Genomic DNA, 14,068 nt, shown 5'->3' on the forward strand with positions numbered 1-14,068 from the left:
GATTCACAAAAGGCTTGAGATGATGAGGTCACCACTGGTAAAGCATGATTGGAAATAGTGTAAGAGACAACCCGTTGGGTAGGGTGACCCAACCGATCATGCCAAACAGAGTTTGGAGCACACTCACCCAAATTGGCAGTTGGAGAAGAATGGGAGGACAACAAATGGGAGCCAGGAATTTGATTGGAAATATGAGCATCCTGGAGCCGATAGAGACTGCCTTTATTTGGGCCATACAGAAGGATATTCCCCGAGGATCGATCCTTAACACAACAAATATGGGGATGGAATTAAAAAACAACATCATTATCCCTGATAAACCAGGAGACAGAAAGTAAGTTCTTCTGAATATGGGAAACATGAAAAATATTATGAAGAGCAAAGGAAAATACAGGTTTAGATAATATGGAGGATCCAGTATGAGCGATGCGAAAACCTGAACCATTTGCCACACGAACTTGATCAATGCTAGTGTAGTCAGACCGAGTACTCAAGTTGGCCATATCAGATGTGAGGTGGTGGGTAACCCCAGAATCGGGATACCTGTAAGGATCCAAGGCTAATGAAGGAGATGCAGAGGATTCAGACTGCAGCAGCACAACATAGTAGGCAGTGGGTGGTGAAGCATTCACCTGCAGAGGAGGTTTAAAACCTGGGTTGAAGCGTTGATAGCATTGGAGATCGATTGTTAGATCCAGTAGAACAGCTGTGGCCACGACCTCAGCCATTCCCTCTACCATGGTGAGTGAATCCAGATTGATTAGAAGATCGTATAACATTGTTTGCTGTGATAAAAGCATCAGATGGAAGATCAGCATTGCAACTTTGAAGTATAACATCTTGGTTGAACAGTAAGCCAAGAAAGTCATCAAGGGGAATAGGCTCGAGGCGAGTGGTAAGAGACGTTGCGAATGCATCATATTTAGGCCCAAGGCCACTGAGAATGCTGAGTACAAGTTGGGAGTCGTCGAAGGGAGTAGCAGCGACAGCCAAGTGATCAACTAATGTTTTCGTCTTTTGGAGGAAATCAGCAACGGATCACGAGCCCTTCTTCAGGGATCGAAGCTAGAACTCAAGCTGCATAATGCATGCTTGTGTTTGAGGTGCATAGTGTTTCTCGAGAGTACGCTAGACAGCATGCGATGTATTGAGGCCAACGATATGGGAGAAAACACCTTCAGTGAGAGTGGAGAGGAGACAGAAAGGATCAATTGATCTTAATATGGCCAATCAATGAATGCAGGTCCACTGTGATCTTGTATTTATATTATTAAAATATACGGTTACAAGGGATAAGGGATAAGGTTACAGAATTACAAGATAAGAATGTTTTGGGTCTCTTGCTGGACTTGGTCAACGTCCATCTCTTGTGTGACAACGTTGATCTCTTGGATGACTTAAGAGTCTTATCTCTTGCGTGGCCACATCGATCTCCTTGGATGACTCAAATAGGTGACGTGGTCTATTAAAGCTCATTTTTTAAACTGACCTCTCGAACATGGAAACATTGATGCCTTTGGTTCCCTTTAAACTCTTGGCCCACTTGTTTCCTTCAGGTTCATCATCTCTCTTCTTAATAGACACTTTACACAACCAGAAGATAAGGACAACTCCAACAACAACAACAAACAATGTAACAGCCACCCCAGCAATTACCGATCCAACAATTACTGCACCCTAAAGCGCCTTGCAGGGATCCAAAGGTTTTCCACAGAGTCCTGAATTGTTTGCATAGCCATCTGCTGCAATTGTAGCATTGACAAAGCTGGGAACTTGCCCGGACAATAGATTATTTGCAACACTAAATGTCTTTATCCGATTGAGCAGGCCAAGTTGCAGAGGAATCTGACCAGTGAATCGGTTGTTGTTAAGTTTGAGGATATTCAGATAGATACAGTTTGCAAGACTCACTGGGATCTCACCATTGAAGCCATTCGAAGAGAGATCAAGACTTGTCACATATGGAAGCCTTTTAGAGATATCCGATAGGATGGGTCCAGTGAGATTGTTGCTAGAAAGATTTAAACCTGTCAAGCTAGTGCAGTTCTCAATACCCCGAGGGAACTGGCCCTTCAGCCCCATGTCTGAGAGCTCGATGTTCAAGACCCTATTCTCGTCAGGGTGCCAGCACTCGATGCCGATAAATTTACAGATGAACCCCTCGGTATTATTGTTAAAAAACCATGACGAGTTTAGGTAGTTAAAAGGGTCTTCCACCGACTCTTTTAGGGTCCTCAAGCAATAAACATCAGTAACGGTACCATAGCTTGTACTAATACTCAACAAGAAGCAAAAAGAAACACTAAGGAGAGCAGCCAGAGCACTATTATTCATGGTCACTTGCATGAGGAGTAACCCCTTAAAAAAATACTAAACACTGAAAATTACCTTCCCTTGAACTCAATTATCATCACCTAAAGCAGCTAACGTTTTGCATATACTTTGGGGTTAAACGATCTAGACTGGTATTGAGATACTAGATCAAGATCAAGATTTGAAAACCTTGAAATGGCTTTGAGAAACACGAACCGGCCGATCCGATCTGAATCCGAAGGATTACTGTTCCACTTTTTTAGAGCTTCTTGTATACGAGAAGAAATGTCGATCAACAAGCATCCATGCGGAATTGTAGGCACCGAATGACACAAACTGAAGGGCAATCCTAGGACCAGCTTGCTTGGAAGGTACCTCAAAGGAAGAGAGAGAGAGAGAGAGAGTCATCCTTGGTTTGGTGTGAGAGAAGGGTCTCTAAAAAAAGGCTGAATCCTGTGCCCTTTCCTCTTCTCTTCCCTTCTCATTCCCATAACAGAAACAGTGGAGAAGGGGGAAAATTGCAAAACAGAAAAAGAAAAAAAATCGGAGAAGAAGAAGATGAAGAATGTAAGAAGTTCGGTAAGCAGATCTGTCGACAGAGATGAAATCTCACAACAACCGGCCAGTAAACTTCTTCGATCTATCGATCGATTTATTTCGCTACAGCCACTTTGGCATTTCAAGATAAAAGAGGCATATAAGAAAGCACCCTATCTTGGTACAATATAGCTCTCAAATTCCAAACACCAAAAACCGATCCCTCATAACATCTACAGGAGAAAATGAAGAAGATGAAGTGTGGAATTAACAAACTAGCAGAGCAAAAAGCTTCTCAGAAACCCTAATGCTGGAAAGATAAACAAAAACCCTAAAGAGAAGAAAATGAAACCACAAAGATACAGTTGGGTACAAGTTATATATAGACTGCACAAGATACACAGACACGGGGCAGGGGTAGTTCCGTCTTCTCAACCATTCTCAATCTTTGGTGGATGGGCGTGGGACTCGGAAATCCCGAGTCGTGAATCGGGATAACAGGGTAAGGGGTGTCAAAAATTAGACTGGCCGGATTGAATTGATCGGACTGACTCGAAACTAATCGACTGACCTCATTGATGGTTCTGCTCTGAATCCGGTTCCTCTCTTTAGAGCTCAGAGACCTAAGAGCATGGATTCAAGTATCGATATCAGATCGTGTATATCGGCCATATCGTATTGATGCTGATCAATCCTGAGATGGGTATTGGTATCGTCCTGGGTATCAGATATTGATCCGGATCAGCCAATCCAACCCGATTCTTTTTTAAATTATATTTTTTAACACTTACCTCATAAACGCAGAACAGAAGATGCAGAGAAATGCAGAAATGGATCCCCCGGCTGTCAACTGCAGGAAAAAGAAATGCAGGCACAGCAACCAGTTGAGGCCAAAGAAGATCAAGTAGATGTAATGGTGAAGGCTTCTCTATCTTTTAAGATTTCAAAAAAAAAAAAAAAAAAAAAAAAAAAAAAGGCCAATCCTAACCGATATCATGATCGATCCAAAAAAACAATACGATTTTCAATCCTTACTGATACCGATCTATATCATATCGATATCGACTGCAACCAATACCAATAACAAGGGAGAGGATTCCCTGAAAAGCAACGTGACACTCACCACAAAAGTCAATAGTAGCACCTGAGAAAACATTAACAAAGGTAGGATTCCCAATTTTCATGAAGGGTGACATTCATTTTAGTGCCGTCTGTGTTCTAAAAAAAGAGCCATAATACTGCTTCAAGGCTATTTTTTTTTTTCAAATAAACTAAAGCGACTAGTTCTAAATTTGAAAAACCCAATTAAAATTTTTCAAAACCCAATGAAATTCAATATTGTGTTATTTTTCATATATGAAAAATCAAAATCTGGCCTATAAATAGACCGAAAGTTATTGAATTGATAATTTGATAGCCATCGATTTTGGTTCGGTTTTTGTAGACCGAACATCTCATTAATCCAGTTTTTATTTGACTAAAAAGTTAAATAGATAAATAACAAAAAATCAGTCTAATTCAACATTTGATAATGATTCACTCATTCTTTCACCACCCTTTGTGTCTGGGTAGAGGAGCCGTGCAACCAACTAGCATTCGATTCCCCTATTTTCCTTCAACCTCCCTTTGCTTTACATGAAATGCTTGGTAGTAAAAAAAGAGTAGAGGAAATCTTTTTTCCATCGTGGATGCCACTGTAGAAGTTTAAAATCCCTTCTCTTTACTTCTTATGGAACTCTGTAACTAGATGTTTAATGTTCTTTTTTTCTCTCTCATTTTACATTGAAACAAACAGAGCCTCAAAAAAAACGTGCTTATATTTTAACTGTACAAATCTACTCCATGGCTAAGCAAAGAACTCTTTGCCATTTAATCAATCTATAATATACTTGAAACATAAACATAATTAGGAACAAGACTCATACCTTTGAACAGTCATTCAATACAGAGGTCAAGGTCCTACATCTTCATCCATTATCTATATATTGTCTACTGTATTTAAATTGGGGTAGGAAGTTTCTATGTAATAACAAGAAAAGTAAAGTTCCACTCTAGATTATATGGATCATATGGTTAAGACTCTTAAAGAGTCACAGTCACATTGCTAGTTGCAACAGTCTTCTCTAGGCAAAACATCCCAAAACACGTCCACGCCATCTCTACTCTGGTAGACCAAAAATCTAATTGATCCATTAACATAGGAGGACATTATATTCAATAACTGCATCAACTGTTCTACAAATCATATAGAGGGAGAAAACTTAGAAAACAAAGGGTAAGAGAGAAAAAAAAAAAGTTATAAAAACTAGTCTCTTTTTCTTTATTCCCCCCCCTTTTTTTTTTTGAGAGCCCGGGTGGGCGGGGGGGTGTTCTCCACTTATACTGTCTTATTGACACTAACACTGATCAGCAACTCCTTAGCTGATAAACCCAAAAAGCATAAATGTGTTTTAGAACCTTACACAGTCTATGAATGTATAGCCCAGAAGCAGATTAGCTGTTTCTCAGGAAATAAAAAATAAAAAAAATAAAAATCATCCCAGAATCTGTACCACTAGGCAATACAGCAGTGGTTGACAGAAAATGCCGATCTGATGCAAACCTTGATGAAAATTTGGTGCATTTTTATAGAACACGAGAGTCTTAACAATGGCCTGCACCAAAATCAGGAATCAAATGAAGCAACCCATTAGTGTACAACAACACATGAACACGCTAGCCATCAGAGTGATAGGACCTCCAGTGCCACTAACAAAATATCTTAACATGTGGAAAACCAAAAAGTAGTAGTCATCCTCCATTCAATGGATTGGCAAAAGGATAACTCGTTCAATAAAAATAACATAATTGAATGTTCCACTACGGGAGAAAAAGGCAAGAAGAAAAACAGCTAGGTATCTTAAGCAATGCCACCCTAAGAAACCAAGTTTTTCAAAGGAGCTTAGTTGGATGATGCTATAGGTCATGATAGTTAAGTTAATGGTTGATTTCACATACCTACCAAAAGCAAGAGTAATGGACACAGATATTCCAAGCCATATGTTGGTCAGCTGTATTTATTTGGGTTTTCTCTGCTTCGGATGAGAGGTACTCCATCTTCCCTCCAGGTAACCCGCTCTTCACATACTGCCGCAGTTACTTCAACATACAATTGATGCTCCTAAAACAGCAATTTCAGTTGATCACAGAAACAAAGTCAAGCAAGATAGTATTTCAGTTATGCAAATAATAAAAGTTTCATACTTCAACCATCAACTAGGTGGACATCTCATCCAGGCAGCAAGTCCTTGGTTTGGTGCACATGTCACACACCAGCAGGATGATGTTATCCACCTGGCATTTTTCTTCTTAATGGTTGATAATGAAATGTGCATGTTGTTGACCATCAAGAACCATGTGATTTCTTGGATAATTAATTAAGATCATTGCCCAGAAGTTAGAAAAAATAAAAGTTACCTCATGAAGGACCCTTTCAGCAAGCTCCTCTGCAGTGTCATTTGCCAAAACAGGTACTACCCTTTGGGCAAGGATACACCCTGTATCGTAATTTTCATCAACAAAGTGGATTGTAGGACCAGAATATCTTGCCAAGCATATTGGAAGGAGATAAGAAAATGTGTAAGTACTCGTAGCCACTTATAGATTCAAATGTAAATTAAGACAAGATGAGCTCAAATTCTCTGGGGCCAGTTAATAAAAAAATCATGGTTCTAACAAAATCACCAAAAAAAAATCCAAAACTGTGACTCAACTATTATATAATGGAATTTTTTTATCTTAGCAGTGTCCTGCAATTTGTATCATACTAGCATGCAACTGTAGGGACTTTTTGTTCAATGACAGGGGCATTTGAATTCACAAGTAATACTTATATTTCAAGGACTAGCAACCTGATTTGTATTACCTTCTTCAACCTCTCCCATAAGCCAGGTTGCATTTAGTAAACAACTAGTTCTCTTTAACCCCCTAAATTCCAAGAATCCTCTTGCTGAATCAGAAAAGTTAGATAGGTTCTCTCAAAAGGTAAAGCTCAGAAACTCTCGGAAATGTAGCAGGGCCTTGAAAATTATTGTTTCATGTTTCTTTAGCTGATGAATATACAGAAGAAAGAAATAGAAAATTAATACCAATACCAGAAACTAGAAATCGCACTTGGAATAACTCAGTAGCATACGGAAGCTATGAACAAAGTGCTACAATACATTGCACCAATACAAGAAGGTCCAGTTGAACGAGAACTAGAGGCCTATCTGATGCCCAGATACCTTAATAGTTAATGGGGAACCTTCGTAACATTTTGCATATCAAGTATGAACAGGGGTTGGGGACAAACCAAAAGTCATAAGATAACTCCATTGGTCCTTTTGATTCATTTTCACCTCTCTAAGTAATATATTTGATTTTTCTTTCACACATATATACAACATCAGCGACTAACCAGTAATCCATACAAAACTTCTACAACTCTTCCAAATTTCCTGGTTGGATTAAATCTTGTAACTTGTCCAGTAAGAACCATTATTTTGTAGCCTAACCAATCTCCACAAGATTACTATATTCTCTCAATGAACTCCCATGACTGAAGTCTGAGCTGCTGGATAAGCTCCAAAACCAGTTACTGGCATATTGAATCCCTCTAATGCTTAAAGGATTTATATAAATTCAAATCGAAAGCTCATTTCTGATATATTTTGATACTACGTGAAATTTATTGTTTGTTCCACAGTTTACTTAAGAAAGTTGTCCAAAGGAAACAACATGATTTCTCACTTGGTATAAATTCAGGGTCATGGTGTGAGCAAATTACTTTGACCACTTGGTCTCCACTCTCCACATTATTAAGCTGAAACAATTTTCTTTTTCAAATTTTCAAGGCAGATTATCATCATATCATCATTCATGCAATTCCACTACTTATTTTAAACATTGTTACCATTGTCCAACAATGGAATTATTCAGAATATCATCCTTGCCTCAACTAGCATATTCATATTAATCAGAGAAATAACTATAACTATATCCATAGAGTAGAAGCCTAAACATGCCAAACCAGTGCATTTCAGTAACAAGAAGTTTCAAACGACCAAGAGCACATGCTGTTGAGAGATCAGAATAGCCTTGCATGACTAACCTGTTAAATTGTGACTCAAGCAGACAACATAAAACTAACCTACAGGCTACAACAGACATATTAAAAGAAATGAAATTGACTGGAGAGCAGGGCAATCTGTTGGATGACATGAAGTCCACTAATTTTATCATGGCTCTGGATTCCAACATTTTAAGTTAAATTAGGTATCTAGAATAAGGCTGATTTGACACAAATCTAGCTTAACCAGTTAATGTAACTTTTAAATTGAGCGTCAACCTTCCCCAACTCTGCACGATGATGGACAGTTATTCTTATAATGCAACTAGGAGGTGTTGTCCTGTTTGAGCCCCACAAGACATGGAAAAAATGTAAAAGAACAGGGAAAAGGAGAAAAAGAGAAGTATTAGAGTCACTAAGACTCCAGTTCACAAGTGGCCACCATCTGAGATTCTTGCCCACTACAACATAAAATTAGAAGGGGTAATAGTTGCTTGTGTTGAGCTGTCTAAATTTCTGAAACATTAATTTGATGGATCAAAATACTTGCTAAATCATCTTTCTGAAACTAAAATGGAAATTTTCACATAAGACATTGCTTATTTGCAGCTACAGATTGAAATTCAATGGTTCTGAAAACTTGGATGCTGCCAAAGGACAACCAAGGATTCCTTCTACAGTACAGGGAAGTATATTGAAAAAAAAACAGCAAGAGAAAAAAAAGAAAACAAATAAAGGCACATTGAATAGACAAAACTTATAAATTTCATTGTACCTAGCTCCAGAAGCAATAACAGCTTTATGAACCTTCGTACCATAGTAGCCTTTGCCACCAAAAGCAGGAAGAAGAGAAGGATGGATGTTTAATATGGATCTTGGGTAGGCCTGAACTAACTCATCTGGTATAAGTTTTAAGTATCCAGCTAGAAGGATAAAGTCGACCTCCAATTTTCTGTTCAAAGATAAAAAAGAATCATTCAGGGAGTTCAACAGGATTCAAACAACGGAAATAAAAGCTGAATTGTATACATATACATATAGGTGTGAAAATTAACAGCTAGTGCTATCCTAAGGAGGTAGATCTCTTGATATTTCCCCTCTGATGATATGGACAATATGGCTATCAATATTCGGCAAAGACGCAAGTAGAACTAGATTGCATTTTATATTTTTGTAAAAGTGTACAAGAACTAGAGATTACGATGGTAACAATGTCAGTAGAAGTTGTAGAGATGGGTATCGAAAGGACCTCTAAAGTGCTTAGACATTCTTTTGAGACCATCTATTCAAAAGCTTGAAGAGAGGTTTCAAACTGTGACGCTGCGGAATGACATGTAAAGTCCTTCATGTAGTTCCTTTCCTTGCAACATAACTGGCACCACAGGATTTCTTTGTGACCTAATCTAGGATCCTTAAGTTCAAAGTAACTCCACCAATTGGGAAGTGATGCAGATTCTTCACCAAACTAGGCTTGTTTTATTAGGAATAAGCTTAGGGTTGGGTTGTATACATGTTGGGCTTTCAGTCCATGTGGTTCGGAGTATATTGGGCTACTTTTATGGGTCTAAACTAGGGGTTCTAAGGTGGCATACGGGATTCAGTGATTTGTTTCCTTTTTCTTTAGTTTCCTTTTTAGATGGGGTTATTTAGTTTCTAATTTTCAGTCATAAATTAGTTTCTATTTCCAGTTTAGCAACTAAAGGACTTTCTATTTTGTAAGTTTCTATTTTCAGTTTTAGTAACTAGTTGAGTTTCTAATTTTTAGTTTCCTATTTCAGTTTTTGGAAACTAAAGTTAGTTTCTATTTTATGTAACCCCTATCACTGTTATAAATAAAGATGATGGCTCTTTTAATAAGCCACGATTTTGACAAACTATATGGCTGCTGCTGCTGCTGCTGCTTTCTCTGCAAGAGAATTCCTTTGTGTTTGATCAAGGAAGAAGGGCTTGGTGTCTGATCCAGGTGACTCCTTGCGGCGTGAAGTCCAGGAGGGTTCTTAGTGTGTTTCCTTCTCTTCTTTACAATCTATATTCAAGCTAATATTGCTGCTACAACCAGGTATTTATTTTTAAACTGCTGCCCAGAAAATTCTGCAGTTTTGCCAATCGGTCTCCTCTAAAAAAGGCAGTTCCAGCCCTCGGTTTGAGCCCAGATTTTGATCGATTGTTCATCCATATACTACTAAGGATCGACCTTAGTTTGGACTGTTTCTGAGGAGCCTGTAGAGAGATATTCAAAATCTCCCTATTTTTGTCTTCTAGCGGCCTTAGCTTCTATTTTCTGGATTCGACATCTCTGCTATTATGACTGCTGATTTCTGGACTCCTGATCATACTTGAGAAGAACTTGAAGTGGTTAATACACTTAGTCAGTCCCTGGTTTAGTTCTAAGGGCTGCTGCTCTCTTTGTTTATTCTTTGTGCTAATATTCCTTAAGATCGATAGTGCTACTAGACTGTTATGTGAAGTCTGATTTCTCATATATCTGTAGAGCTGGTTTTGGTTGTTCTTTGGTTACAAGTTCCTGTTGTTGGGTCTAGTTTGATTGTTCAGATCTAGTCCTACATTAGGAAGTCACTGTGGACTATAATTTAAGGGGAACTGCATAGTATTAATCTTTCATTTTTATTTTTTATTTTTCTTTCAAAATCAATCATTTCAGGAAAGAAGCTCCCACATCTGGTCAAGTTTATTTATTATATCAGCTGTCTCTCCTTAACGTTCTCTTTCATGGCATATTTTCAGCACTTGAAACTCAGAAAGTTCTGGACAGATATCATATGCCCCGTGCTGTTGGCTGTGGTCAGTGCTTTAAGCTATCATATAAAATAAAAGCAGATAACAAAGTGCCATCCAAATGCTTGTCGACTGACATGACCTGCCAAAGCAGCCAGCAAAGCACTTTCCAAGGCATACCCAAGATAGACTATATAGTTGTGGTAATATGAAGAGTATTTAGCCAGCAAGAATTAAATGAGCACCATGTTCTTCTTCGATGTGCACCACTTGAAAAGGAACATTACTTCCACTACATGAAGATATATGGCAGTATATATATATATATATATATATATGAGGTTCTCAGGAGAATAACCTCACCTCAGAGAAGTTATAAGATTGGTCAAAGATAGTCCCTCAGGCACATCTTTTGTTTTGGGAAACAGAATAACAGGAATTCCACAATCTCTTGCAAATTCAGCACCCCCACAACCTGCAATGAAATAATCAAAGAACATAAAGAAATGAAATAAACATCACAAGGGGCTCGATTCACAAACAAACAAATTTTCTTCTTTGTTATCCTCATTTAGTTGTGTATGTAATTTCATAATATAGGTTATCATGAAAAGAAGGTCAAGAACAGGGAAAGACAAGTAGGGATCGACCCAGAACCCTATGAAAGGAAATATAATTGTACAATGGGAAAAATTGGAGAAGAAGCCATCAAAATATTATACCTCTTAGTGGAGCTATTCCAAATGACATTAGGAGAACAATTTAAACAAAATAATCCATTGATTTAACAGGGACTACTTGTTTTGGTAGCAAAGATCCAGAATCCCAGATATTCGGGGAAGGAGTCTGCTCCAAACTATGATCTCTGAACTGGGAGACAGTGCAATGCACCTTCAAAATCCAGCAACTGGAACAAGATAAATATAATTGCTCACTATGCTACATAAGCATTCAAATATATTCACAATAGGTCATCCCAAGGTCCTTCTTGAATGAAAGGCATCCTCATCTTGGGACTGTTTAATTCTTAGACAATGGAACAAGCCATTTTATTCTTCTTTAAGTTTTGTTGAATAGTACATGAAATTATATTGTACAGCTGAAAAGTAAGTAGATAGTAAGTCTAACTATGAGGAGTACAATGATGCATACAATTAAAAAATGGTCAAAAGAAACAATCAAGAAAAATCTGGGAAGAAAGGAAAAATCCAAGTAACGCCATGTTGAGTTTGCTTATATGCAAGAGATTCACAACATTGCCCAAATGAGTGCTTCAGTGTTTGGATGTCTCCATCTCAGTATTTGACATGGCTAGTGTAACCAAGTGAGAAATATACAAAGAAGAGAGTAAACCATAAATGGTGGGTCCCACATTACAAGTAATCAAAATCTACAGGGATCAATTCATGCATTATAGTGGGAGTTCCAGATGCCCTAGGCTGTGGCATCACTCACTATAAGAGCAAGAAGCCATCTCACTCATAAGAAAACTACCCTTTCTCAGTCCAAACGGTGATCCCAAAACTCTATCGACAGAACAACTAAAAGAGGCTGGGTAAACATGAATTTAAGAAATAACAACCTGAGTAGTCAAGCAGTCCATGAAATAGACATGAGGTGGCACAATGATCACATATGCTAAACCCGAAAAAACAAAAATGACAACCTTACCCCAAGTAATATTGTTTGCACTCTTTGTGGCGCCACATCTTTCAGTAAATCATAAACATTCATATTTTTCCTCACCATTCCTCACCATTCAATCCAGGTCACTTCAACCAACTCAGGTCCATTAAACAACTCAAAACTGTCTGAAACCACTCATTCTCATAAATGATTTAGATGGTCTGAGCACACACACACCTCCCCCACAAACCCCCCACCCCCAAAAAAAATAGATGGTGTATGTTGCGCGCTGCCTAACAATCCCTCTCGATTTTTCTCATTATGACACCTACTACTGCTACACCTGAGCTCCTTAAAATGCTATCAATTTCTTATTCTATCCCTCCAAGTGTGCCATTCATCCATCTTGACATCTTCATATGAGTAAAATTCGTCTGACATATACATTTTTATCGCAAAAAATTCAACTTCATGAAGCATTATTATGAAAGTTTTAATAGAATATGTAAATTACGCAACATCCCCATAGGCACCTCTCTAGTTCATTATTCCATCTCTGATTCTATATGAAACAAACCCATCAATCATTCAATCCTTCTGACGATTAGACAATGATAACAAAAATAGCATCTATGCTTGAAGCAAGATCAAAAGAAGAGGATGCGTTTAAATAATTCATGTTAATAAGTAAATGCTACTCTTTTCCATTCATTACGAAAGACCACCGAGGAAAAATGGTTTTTTTTTCCCTTCAAACTTTTTCAGTGAGTGAGAGAGTAAACATAACGTACCAGGTTTATTTGTTACCAAAACAACGACGTCCCCGTGAACTGATCCCTGGACAGTGGCCTCGTGTATGGACCGAAAGTTCGATCCCCCACCAGAGACGAAAACTGCCAATTTTTTCCGTCGAACGTCATTCATCGAAACCTTCCCACTTTCCGTAAGGTCCCCTACCACTTCTACTGCGTTTCTACACTCTAATCTCTTTCTAGTTCCCACTTTTTGTGAAACTAGCTTTGAAAAAAAATGGGTTTTGAGAGTAACCCATTTCTGGGATTCAATGAAGGAAGAAGAAGACGAAGATAGCAATCTTATAACTGTTGATTTTCCAGGTTTTTGAAGTAGTGGCATCGCCGAGTTCGAACAAAACCCAGAAAGAAAGGTTTGGGCTTCCATTGAAATCTACGACAGAAGACAAAACCCGAAAAGGGATTCGAGAATGGAGAGTAGGGGATACAATTATTCCATTGTGATGACAGTTCCTAAGCTTTTTCAGAGGGAAAGTGGAGGAGCCGAGTAGAGATAACCGTAACTAAAGAATCTGTGGCGTGGCTGAGTTCAGGCAAAGCCCAGAAAGAAAGCCTTGGGTTTCCATTGAAATCTACAAAAAATAGAAAACCCAAAAGGAAATTGCAGAATAGGAGATACGATTTTTTTAGTAAACAAATAGGAGATACGATTATTCCATTGCCAACGAGTGTTTCCTTATTCAGAGGGAAGAGGGAAGAGGAATAGCCGAGGAGGGATGAGTCATCCCGGATGACTGTTACCAAAGAATCTCTGAAACCGGAAGCAAATTTTTATCAAACCCTAAACCCATCACTATACTCGAAAGTCGAAACTCATAATGATACCCTTCTACATCACACCATTGCATGTTCTACGCTCAATGTGTACCGTTGGTAACGCTGACTTTTGATTTCATAGTCTTCTTAGGGCCATCGAATGGGGCTATATTTGGATGAAAGAAAGAAAAAATTAAAT

General features: G+C 38.3%; 1 protein-coding gene, 1 non-coding gene and 1 pseudogene across 3 annotated transcripts; all 3 read right to left on the reverse strand.

Moving 5' to 3' along the window:
* Positions 1–1,223: 1,223 nt before the first annotated feature.
* On the reverse strand, positions 1,224–3,213 carry LOC122071489 (annotated as a pseudogene).
* On the reverse strand, positions 2,877–2,982 carry LOC122071490. Its single transcript, XR_006138193.1, has one exon. It is a non-coding gene; the product is annotated as a small nucleolar RNA snoR109 (small nucleolar RNA).
* Positions 3,214–5,034: 1,821 nt separating the features above from the next.
* Positions 5,035–13,960, reverse strand: LOC122071481 (phosphoribosylglycinamide formyltransferase, chloroplastic). Of its 2 annotated transcripts, none has more exons than XM_042635840.1 (6): positions 13,093–13,960; positions 11,039–11,150; positions 8,715–8,891; positions 6,307–6,433; positions 5,852–6,010; positions 5,035–5,504 (listed from the first exon to the last, which is right to left on the reverse strand). In XM_042635840.1, exons 1-5 carry the CDS (start codon positions 13,478–13,480, stop codon positions 5,897–5,899), a joined length of 918 nt encoding a protein of 305 aa, XP_042491774.1. In that variant the 5' UTR covers positions 13,481–13,960; the 3' UTR covers positions 5,035–5,504; positions 5,852–5,896. The 2 variants fall into 2 exon arrangements, with proteins under 2 accessions (XP_042491774.1, XP_042491773.1); XM_042635839.1 differs by having other exon boundaries at positions 5,848–6,010; positions 13,093–13,958.
* Between the last annotated feature and the right edge of the window lie 108 nt (positions 13,961–14,068).

Source organism: Macadamia integrifolia, unplaced genomic scaffold (assembly GCF_013358625.1).
Source record: "Macadamia integrifolia cultivar HAES 741 unplaced genomic scaffold, SCU_Mint_v3 scaffold_238A, whole genome shotgun sequence".
Classification (NCBI taxonomy): Eukaryota; Viridiplantae; Streptophyta; class Magnoliopsida; order Proteales; family Proteaceae; genus Macadamia; species Macadamia integrifolia.